This window comes from Panicum virgatum, chromosome 1K, assembly GCF_016808335.1.
Source record: "Panicum virgatum strain AP13 chromosome 1K, P.virgatum_v5, whole genome shotgun sequence".
Taxonomy (NCBI): domain Eukaryota; kingdom Viridiplantae; phylum Streptophyta; class Magnoliopsida; order Poales; family Poaceae; genus Panicum; species Panicum virgatum.
In genome coordinates, this window is record NC_053136.1 from 47,019,160 (window position 1) to 47,028,834 (window position 9,675).

The 9,675-nt window shown below is 51.7% G+C and overlaps 4 protein-coding genes across 4 annotated transcripts; 2 read left to right on the forward strand and 2 right to left on the reverse strand.

Annotated features, from left to right (window-relative positions):
* Window positions 1-403: 403 nt before the first annotated feature.
* Window positions 404-1,259, forward strand: LOC120713451 (E3 ubiquitin-protein ligase RNF14-like). Its single transcript, XM_039999415.1, has 2 exons — window positions 404-751; window positions 856-1,259. Exons 1-2 carry the CDS (start codon window positions 419-421, stop codon window positions 1,102-1,104), a joined length of 582 nt encoding a protein of 193 aa, XP_039855349.1. The 5' UTR covers window positions 404-418; the 3' UTR covers window positions 1,105-1,259.
* A 422-nt stretch (window positions 1,260-1,681) lies between these two features.
* Window positions 1,682-5,047, reverse strand: LOC120713431. Its single transcript, XM_039999399.1, has 12 exons — window positions 4,836-5,047; window positions 3,979-4,107; window positions 3,804-3,861; window positions 3,486-3,566; window positions 3,312-3,383; window positions 2,979-3,223; window positions 2,830-2,901; window positions 2,611-2,721; window positions 2,458-2,539; window positions 2,313-2,359; window positions 2,049-2,130; window positions 1,682-1,895 (listed from the first exon to the last, which is right to left on the reverse strand). The coding sequence occupies exons 1-12, from the start codon at window positions 5,003-5,005 to the stop codon at window positions 1,803-1,805; spliced, it is 1,242 nt and encodes a 413-aa protein (XP_039855333.1). The 5' UTR covers window positions 5,006-5,047; the 3' UTR covers window positions 1,682-1,802.
* Window positions 5,048-5,713: 666 nt separating this feature from the next.
* On the forward strand, window positions 5,714-6,763 carry LOC120655954 (mitogen-activated protein kinase kinase 10-like; the record flags this gene model as incomplete). The annotated part of the gene is made up of 1 exon (XM_039933945.1): window positions 5,714-6,763. A coding segment is annotated over one exon (1,050 nt), but the record flags the coding sequence as incomplete, so codon positions are not given.
* A 926-nt stretch (window positions 6,764-7,689) lies between these two features.
* On the reverse strand, window positions 7,690-8,962 carry LOC120713442 (peroxidase 5-like). Its single transcript, XM_039999406.1, has one exon. It carries the CDS (start codon window positions 8,791-8,793, stop codon window positions 7,789-7,791), a length of 1,005 nt encoding a protein of 334 aa, XP_039855340.1. The 5' UTR covers window positions 8,794-8,962; the 3' UTR covers window positions 7,690-7,788.
* Window positions 8,963-9,675: the final 713 nt, after the last annotated feature.

Below are 9,675 nucleotides of genomic sequence, written 5' to 3' on the forward strand. Positions count from 1 at the left end.
CTTGAACTCGTCATTTCATGTGTTTAGATGCTTAAACTAGAATTCGATTTGATTTCATTTTAAAAACTTGTTAAAGGATCTCAGGTGAAAATTTTTGGTAAAAATTTATCCAACATTTTTAGGTGTGCAAACTCAGTGCTCATAATGAGGTTAATCATGTGGTTAGCCTTAATGCAAGGTGATTAACACCTGGGGTGTTACACGATACAGCGAAGAGAGGTCGCAGGAGACGTTTGATCAGAGCGTCCACGAGTGCGGAGTCTGTCTCAGTGAAAATACTGGTGCCGATCGCCGAGAATTCATCCAGTAAGTTTTGCTGGTGAATTTTTTTGTTTCAGAATTTGATCCTTTCTTGTTTCAAATTTTTGCAGGCAGAAACTTCATCCGGCTCCCTTGCGATCACTCCTGCGTCAAGTGCATGGAGTCCTACTGCGGCATCCACGTGAAGGAAGGCAGCGTGACCCGGCTGGCGTGCCCGGGCCCGTCGTGCCGCGCCCCGCTGCCGCCGCCCGTGCTGCGGCGCCTCCTCGCCGACGAGGGCTACGCGCGGTGGGAGTCGCTGGCGCTGCGGAGGACGCTGGACACGATGCCCGACGTGGCCTACTGCCCCCGGTGCAACGCCGCCTGCGTCGCGGCCGGCGACGACGCGCAGTGCCCCGCGTGCTTCTTCACCTTCTGCGCGCAGTGCGGGGAGCGGCGCCACGTCGGGGACGCCTGCGTCCCCGCCGAGGACAAGCTCGACGACCTGCTGGTACGCGTGCGCGCGCGCTGGCAATTCCACACGCGACACGACACTCGCTGTTCATCTTTCTTTGCTGATGAATTGCATGCGCAAATCGGCCGGCGGCCGGGCAGGAGCGGCAGAAGCTGAAAGCGTCGGCGAGGGAGGAGCAGCGGTCGGAGGCGCAGCGGCTGCGGGAGCAGCGGAAGGTGGAGGAGCTACTGAGCCTGCGGGAGGTGCTCCGCAGCACGAGGCAGTGCCCGGCGTGCCGGATGGCCATCGCCAAGACGGAGGGCTGCAACAAGATGGTGTGCGACAACTGCGGCACCTTCTTCTGCTACCGCTGCAGCCGCGCCATCAGCGGCTACAAGCACTTCGTGTGAGCAAGCAAACCCCAACGCCTCCGATCCGCTCGCCATCACCCATCAGGCGTGCAGCTTACAGTTTTCGGCTGCCATTTTTGGCGTCCTCGCAGCAACGGGGAGTGCGGGCTGTTCGAGCGCGTCGGCAGGGGGAGGCTCCCGGGGCAGCAGGCGCGGGTGGGCAACCAGGACCTGGACGAGGACGTCGAGATCGAGGAGCCTTGGTGGATGCGGGCGCTCAGGTACACGTGCGGACGTGCCCCACCTGCGGCGCCAAGCGCACCAAGGTGAGCAGCGACGCTTCCGCCATTGCTAGCTAGCAGAAATCATCAGATTTGGGGCATGTTGATGAAATCTGTCAGAGCTGCTTTGATTGATTCTTGGATGGACAGGCGGGCGCCAACAACCTCCTGGTGTGCCGGGCGTGCCACACGCGGTACTGCGCGCTGTGCTGGAAGAGGGTCTGGGAGGTCTCCCAGCACTACGGGCCCTGGGGTGATTGCCAGCAGCGCAGCTGACCCAACTTCAGCCGAGAGCTGCAAATGGATGCTCTTTCTTCAAATCTCATCAGCTATTTGTCCACCCAAGCAGAGACATGTTGAAAGGGAGAAACAAAGAGCAAGCATTGTTCATGCAAGAATGTAGTATCGGCTTCCGCTCAATTTATTGTATATTTACAGGCTTCCGTGGTAGTTTGAAGTTTGAACAGAAGTTGCAGATTAGTAGTTCCGTAAGACAGCCCCAGTTATAAACCTATGGTTCAGTACAGCCTTGGCAATAGGTCGCTTGGGGTAATCCGGATTAAGCATTGCCTGTCGAAACAGAAACTAGAGTTAGCATCTTCGCTGAAGATGTGCATCCTGGACCAAAGCTGACCACTGAAACAGAAAATTCCCTAGCTGGCCATTGCAATGCTGTGAATGATGTGCAGCAGTATAACTGCAATTAGCATGATAGAGGCAAACCTGGAGCAATTCCCATCCAGCACCATCCCCCAAATCTAGAAAATTTACTGCTTCCGACAACCGGTCATCTGCCAGACAATACCTACAGGAATTGCGAATGTTGAATAAGCATGTGTGCTGAATCTCAATATCATGACTGGTCATCAGGTTGGGAAATTAGAAAAAAAAGAGCTTATTCACTGAGAAAGATTTTTTCTATAAAAAACTTTCTAGGACTAAGCAAAAAAGGAAGCTTATTTTGTGTTAGCAAGTAGCAACTCGTACTCTCTTGCAGCATAAATGTCAAGCCGGAAGGTGCGCTCCAAAAGTCTCTGCACGATCAATTGACATTCTGTTAAGTGTTTGACTGGAAAACAGAGAGCAATATGCCTCTTGCAAGAACATGTAGTTAATATGTATCCTCAATCACCTGCAAGGAAATGCCATCCACAGTTCCTGCTTCGCAAAATGGAATAAATGCCATGTATGCAACAAGCAGCCCGGCTCCATAACTGTTTTGTCAAGTACATGTAAATTTGAGTGATGTTTTTGTTGATGTAAAAAAGGAAAAAAGAATACTTGCATGTCATCAGCTATTCCAAAGGCTCGCTTCTCTAAAGGAGTTGATGCTCCAGCAGCAGATGCTCGACGCCACAGCCCATCTGACAATGCTCCAGCACCAACAGATGAATATCTGTCATTTTTCAAAATATTTCTCAGATATTGTCGTATCGATATCTACATAATATGCCAAATCTCACTGATATCACTTGCAAAGGTAGGAAGGGGATGAAAATTATACCCAATATCTACAGAAAATGCCAAATCTCGTAGCCTTGGAACTAAATAGGGCCCCTCTTTGTCCATTACAGTGCTATAGGATAGAAAGGTGCACTAATCAGTAGTTAGTATTACAATGTGGAACAAAAGTTAAGACAAGTATGAGCATACTTGAGAATAATCGAAGAAGGCCCAAGGCTTTGATGCAGTCTATCGTGATTGTGCATGTGAAGAAGGCCACTCATAGCTCCATTAAGCAGCTTAAGAACAAAGTATCTCCTTAGCTCCAATTTGTATGCTCGATTGAAAGGGTTCCAAAATGGCATGTCTCCAGATTGCTCCTTCAGTTGCCTTTCACTGGTTATTTTTGCGTAGTCTGCAGCACTATATTTCCCATCATCGCGGAAGGCTAGCCACTTTAGTAAAGCTATGTCAGTCTGTCATGCAACAAAGTTTGCCATATGTTGGGGAATCCGAGCACAACAAAGTTCTATAATACTAAACCTGTTCTCCAGTTGCTGTCTCAAAGGCCCCTAAAAGAAACTGAATGTTGTCACATATGTCACTAGCATCACTCTGCAAATAGAGGACAAGGGGATTTTTTTTGTGTGTAAATAGCATGTCTAAAATAATCATTCATGCCTGTGGTTTCTGTTAGCAATTTATGATTTACCTAACCTGAAGAAAAGCATGAGTCCTTAGCTCATTCAGTGCCATCAAATCAGCTTCAGAAGCACCAGCACGGGCTCCAGGGTATACCTTTGTTTCAAATCCTATGTCTTAGCACGTATAAGATGGTCAATATATTCATATATCTATGGCAGAGAAAGGTACCATCATAAATTGCAACCAAAATTAAAAGAGTGAAAGTATATGTCCTGCTACAAATAATATTTTGATCGGTCTGTTGAACGAATTTTCAAGGCACATCATTCTGCTGATGTACTATTTTCAGCTGATCAACTGAACTTAGCAAAGTGAGAATTCTATGCATACCTTAAATACAGCCTGTGTGCCCCTTAATGGGCCTTGAACAACCCTTCCCTCGTAAAGTCTGGGAAACAGGCCATGATAAAAGAATAATGAGTATGACCTTACTGTGGTAAATTTTCAGCATATTAAGTTCCTTTCCTAGAAAAAAAACAGCAAACATCAGTTAGAAGGGAATAACCTAATCGTCACTTCTCCTTCTCCAATGTCTTGGACCCTCAAACTCTCAAGCTCTTCTGCTGAATATCCAAGACCAAGATCTTGAATACCAGCAACATTTGAAGGCTCTCCAAATTGAGAAGATGAGTAACTGAATCACATGTCAGAAAGTTAGACAATCTTCATTTTACACAAATCTTGTACTAATTTTTTAAGCAAACCAGGTCCTTCATTTATGCTATAGCAAAATCGCAATAAGCACTAAATGCAGAAGGCAGCATCTGATGGTTCTTTCAACAGGTCTCTGAATAACATATATGCAGCACCAATACATCATGTTATACAAAAATATGTGGAAAGTATTTTCTACAGTGTTTATTTAAGAGAATCCAACTTATGTGGAACTTAGTAACCAACCACCAAGGAATCATCCAGGAGTACATAGAAACTATTGATCCATAATAATCTCCAAACATTTCTCTGAATTGGTCATCCCTTCGTAGTTTCCTAACATAACCAGAAGCAAAAATCCCAAGGATGCCGGCTCATTTCAATCAAAAAAAAGGGGGAAGGGCTAGGGGCTCAATAATGGTGAATAATACCATTAATCATCACTCCAAGATCTCATCTTTAATCCCACACAGCCCATCTCGAAGGGATTTCAAGCAGAATTAACCTAATCAGCCTAAGCAACTGCTACAACGCTGCGAATGTTGCAACCAATCCGACTTTTAGTGACACAATGATACAAGACACTCCAGAACTAGCTCCAACTTCCAAACAAAATCAGAATATAAGTATATAACCGCACCGTCCGCTCGTATTTCTTGAATGAAACCAAAATGGAAGTGGAATCAAGCAAGATTCAGAAAAGCTTACCTTGTAATGTTCATGAAGCCATAGCCACCCAGGAACCTGCCTACCTCGAAGTAAGCGGGGTTGGTCATGAGCGCCGCCGAAACTGGCTGCAGTGACCCTCGGCGAGGCCGCCGGCGCCACCCGCCGTGCTCCGGAGAGGGGAGGAACCGCGCAGGCAGGGCTTTCAGCATATCAACCGACGGACTGACAGTCTGACACGCGTGTGTTTTGGGATAGGCATCAGAAGCCACTCTCAGCCACAGATGCACTGCAATTTCAGCTCTTTTCTGTTTTCTTCAATCACTTTTTATACTACTTTAAAATAGAAGTTGCGTTTTTTTTTTAAAAAAAACTAGAATTTGTATAGGCATCATGTCCACTTGTTTTTTATTAGAGATACAACAATAATGAGATCTGTTATGAATGGGCAATTTGCTAGCATAACTTTGAACAAGAAAAATCCATTGAGGCTCAGCATTTTTAGATCTAAAAAAACTGGTGACTGGTTGCTTACGAATTTGAAATCTGATTGGAAAATACAAGTAAAGTAGCAAAAAATGTGTAATTGTGTCTCATTTTATTTCACCACTCATTGAGTTAAAGTTTTTTTTTTCAGTAAAGCCATATGGAAGTCTATTCTGAGCTGCCGTGGAGCTGAAAGCATGACGCCCCCTCCCTCCCCGTAATCCCAGCTGTTTCCGTTACGCCTCGGAGCCTCAGAGGAGAGATGCTTCCCTGCATTACGGCCGTGTGGCCGGTAGTCCGTTACACCGCTCGCCTAATTTATCACTCTCCTCTGTCCTCTCAGGACTTCCGGTAAACGCAAACCAGCAGCTACTCTTCTCCCTGTCTCTCTTCTCTCCTCCAATCCATTGCACAAGAACTGACCTTTCCTTTGGTTGGCAATGGCCAAGGGTGCGACCAAGCTGCGAGAGCGCCGACAGCTCAGGCTGTCCGTGCTGCCGCCGGCGTCACCGCCGCCGTTCACGTACCAGGAACACCCGTTCGGCGGCCTGCCGTCCACGCCGACCGGTTCGGTCGGCCCGGTCGTCGAACGCCTCGCGGAGCTCGAGAAGGGGGGCGTCCTCGGCCACGGCGCGGACGGCACGGTCTACATGGCGCGGCACCGCCGCACGGGCGCGGAGCTCGCGATCAAGGCGCTGCGCTTGCGCGACGGCGGCGGCGCCGCGCTCCGCGAGGCCTACGTGCACCTCGGTGTGGCCGCCGCGGCGCCCGACCACGCGCATGTCGTCCGCCTCCACGGCGTCTTCCCTAGGCCCTCCTGCGGTGATCAGTTCCTGTGCCTCGTCCTTGAGTACGTCCCCAACGGCTCCCTCGGCGACGTGCTCCGGCGGCGCGGCCGCCTCCCGGAGCACGCCATCGCCGGCGTCGCGCGGTGCGTGCTCCGCGGCCTGCGCCACCTGCACCGACTCGGCATCGTGCACGGCGACGTGAAGCCGTCCAACCTCCTCGTCGGCCGCCACGGCGAGGTCAAGATCGCCGACTTCGGCGCCAGCCGCCACGTCTCCATGCGCGCGGCCGGCGCCGTGGGGACGCACGCGTACATGAGCCCGGAGAGGATGGACCCCGAAGGTTTCGGCGCGGCCTCGCCGTTGGCCGCCGTCGACTTCTCCAGCGACGTGTGGGCCCTTGGAGTGGTCCTCCTGGAATGCCACGCGGGCAGATTCCCACTTGTGGCGTCCGGGGAGAGGCCGGACTGGGCGGCGCTGGCGGTGGCGGTGTGCATCGGCGACGAGCCGGATGTGCCCGTGGCTGCGACGCCGGAGTTCACGAGCTTCGTGCGGCGGTGCCTCGAGAAGGAATGGCGGAAGAGGGCCACCGTGGTGGAGCTTCTTGATCATCCCTTCGTCTCGGGGAATCCGCCTTGCGGCGCCACCAACGAGTGGCTCGCCAACTTCCATGGCGAACTGCCAATCGTGCGGAAATGATTCAACACAACCTAATATGAGATCGACAGTTGGGTTGAAGATGAAAATAAAGTCGCAATGATTAAGGAAGATGCAAATCCAACTGGAACAAGAATGAGGGGCGGCTTATTCACGAGGGGCAAGAGAACGTGATCAGCAATTCAGGATTCGGAAACAAGAGGTGCCAATTTCGATCGATCAGCTGCAACTTGAGGCGAACATGCACTGTGATTTTGTCACAGTGAACTTGAGGCGAACTTGCCTGGTGCATAGCAGGCGACGTAGTGATTTTGTCAGTATCTTTTGGTGATTTGTCAGTTGCTGGGAGAATAATACGGCAGTTTCTGCCTCGGTCGTTTCTTATTTGAGAACATATATTAGATATTAGGTGCAAATCAATCTCTCCGTGTAAACTATGAAAATTTCAATTTGGACTATCGGATCAACATACATCAAGTGGAGGGGCACAGAAGAGTGGGAGGAGGGATTTGCAAAAGTGTGATTACCCGATCAAGGGCGGGTCCAGATTGAAAAATTAATCCCCCGTGCCCCTTGGATGTTGATCTAATTTCTATAGTTTGCACAAGATGTTAGTTTGCATCAAATACATTCCCTTCTTATTTACCAATAGTGGATCAAGGAGGCATGGTAAGATTTGATGAACAGATGATAGAACGAACATGTACTGTGCATTTTGCATCCATGCATGCTAAGTAGAAAGAAACTTCCTCAGAAGAGAAAATTTAAAGACAAACCTTTTTTAACGAATACACAAAAATCACAAGAAATTGGCCGCATTTGAATGGGCCTTTAACAACATTTGGTGCAACACCAGTTTAAGATGGGCTTCGCCTTGAGGACGGACCTTCCACCAAATAAATTGCTCACCCACACCCTGTGAGTCTTGTTTTTGTTTTTGTTTTTGTTTTTTGTTTTTTTGCTTTCCCTGTGAGTCTTGTTGGCCCAGGCTCAAATATGAAATTGTGCCAACAGCCACCGACTGAATCCTTGTCGTAAAACTGCATTTTGACCCAGAGCAGAGTCAGCTAGTAGTGGTTGACCACGGAGCACTTCTCCCTGATCTCGCCCTGGTCGCCGGTGAGCACCTCGATGGCGCCCATCTTGACCATCGCCGCGGCGAACTTGGCCTCCCACGCCTGCCCGACGGCGGCATGGAACGCGACGAGCCCCGCGGTCCAGGGGCTATCGAGCAGCGTCTGGTCGGAGGTGAAGGGCACCTTGTGCGCGAGCACGTCCTTGAAGTACTGGTTGTCGAGGCCGTTCGGCGTCACCGGGTCCAGGGCCACCGTTGTGGCGTCGTCCATGTCGCCCGACGGCGGCGGTGGGCACCGCCGCTTCAGCTCCGCCGCGTAGGCCGGGTCGAGCGCCGGGTCCGCCCGCCCCGGCTCGCCCTCGAAGTTGTAGAGCCGGTCCGTGACCGACGAGCAGTGGGAGCGGCCGATGCTGTGCGCGCCGGAGAGCGTGACCATGTCGTCGGCGGAGAGCCCCTTGCGCCGGAAGCTCTCGACGAGCTCCCCGACGGTGGAGGTCGGAAACGGCAAGTTGCCGTCGAGCACCTCGTCCTCGACGGACACGCGGCCGTCGCGGCGGCCGGAGGGGACGCGGTAGTCGACGCCGCCGGCGAGCGCGGCCCCGTCGCGCGCCGCGAAGGCGAGGATGTCGGCGCAGGACACGGTGCGCGGGCAGTGCGCCTCCACGATGGCCTTGGCCTCCTCGATGACCTCGAACCCGCGCAGGCTCGGGTTGTTGGCCGGCGAGTCCCGCTCAGCGGCGTGGCCGGGCGTCGACGCGAGCAGGATGGAGGCGTCGCAGCCCCTGACGAAGCAGTCGTGGAAGTGCATCCGGATGAGGCCCGCGGCGAGGCCGGGGTCCCTGGCGACGGCGCGGCGGACGGCGTTGCGCACGACGTCCTCGGCCTGCGGGCACGAGCGCTCGTAGAACCCGACCTGCAGGGGCGGGGACGCGCGCGCCGCGGACCAGGAGGCCGCCGCCAGCGCGGCCAATGCGAGCACGAGCCACGGCTTCATCATGCTTGCACTTGCTACCAAACCGACGATCGCTGGATCGATCTCGATGGCAACAGGCTCGATCGACGCTAGCAGCTTCCAACACTGCCACTGCAGCTCTCAACCTTTTTAGCTTTCAGTTGCAGAACTTGAGCTTGTTGTCAGCTATCTGAGCTGACCTGAACCAGCAGGAGATCTATTCTATGGGAGGAGTGGTGGTGATGGGGATGACCAGCGGGCTTCCATTTATACATGTGCATCTCTAAACGTGACGTCGAATAATCCGTGTTACGAGCAGCATCAGCAGTTGGGAAAATGCGATTATTTTACTACTACGACTACGATCATGCCATGCCGAGTCTAAGAAGAGACCCGATCCATGCAGTGGCTCGTTGGCCTCCATCAACCCGGTCGGGTACGGGGTACCACCAGGCCAATGTTTAATCATCCAGTAAGCAAGCGCGTGCTCATACTACGCACGCATAGACCTCGTCGGCTTTGCATCGGTCCACATCAGAATTTCCTCTTCTGCGGATCTCGAGGAGCAACGAACGGTGCTTGATTGCCATTGGATCCTGATCGACCGTGGATTTATCTTACTCGGTTCGGTGCATGCCCGGATACGTTTTACAATGTACTAGAAAAATGAATGTCAGCGGCAGTAGTGGAAAGGGATGGATCGACGAACTGGTAAGAGAGGGGGCCGACGGCAGCGTACGCTAGCTGTAAGCCTGTAACTGATGATCACGTACGTGTCACCATCCACCTGACGTTTTGCTCGAACTTTGGCGTAACGGGAGCTCTTTTTTTACACAAAACAAACTTGTGTGGAGGACGAAGACCGAAGGCTACTTGCGAGAGTTGTTAAACAAGGCGTGGGTTCACGAGCTTTTTAATTAGATTGAC

Bases quoted from the DNA above. Each gene is read 5' to 3' on its own strand.
- LOC120713442 (XM_039999406.1), bottom strand. From the start codon at position 8,793: ATGATGAAGCCGTGGCTCGTGCTCGCATTGGCCGCGCTGGCGGCGGCC.
- LOC120713451 (XM_039999415.1), top strand. From the start codon at position 419: ATGGAGTCCTACTGCGGCATCCACGTGAAGGAAGGCAGCGTGACCCGG. The intron at 752-855 runs GTACGCGTGCGC...GCGGCCGGGCAG, and splicing joins ACAAGCTCGACGACCTGCTG to GAGCGGCAGAAGCTGAAAGC.
- LOC120713431 (XM_039999399.1), bottom strand. From the start codon at position 5,005: ATGCTGAAAGCCCTGCCTGCGCGGTTCCTCCCCTCTCCGGAGCACGGC. The intron at 3,567-3,803 runs GTATGCATAGAA...TTTGAAACAAAG, and splicing joins GCACACAGGCTGTATTTAAG to GTATACCCTGGAGCCCGTGC. The intron at 2,360-2,457 runs GTGATTGAGGAT...TTGATCGTGCAG, and splicing joins TGGATGGCATTTCCTTGCAG to AGACTTTTGGAGCGCACCTT.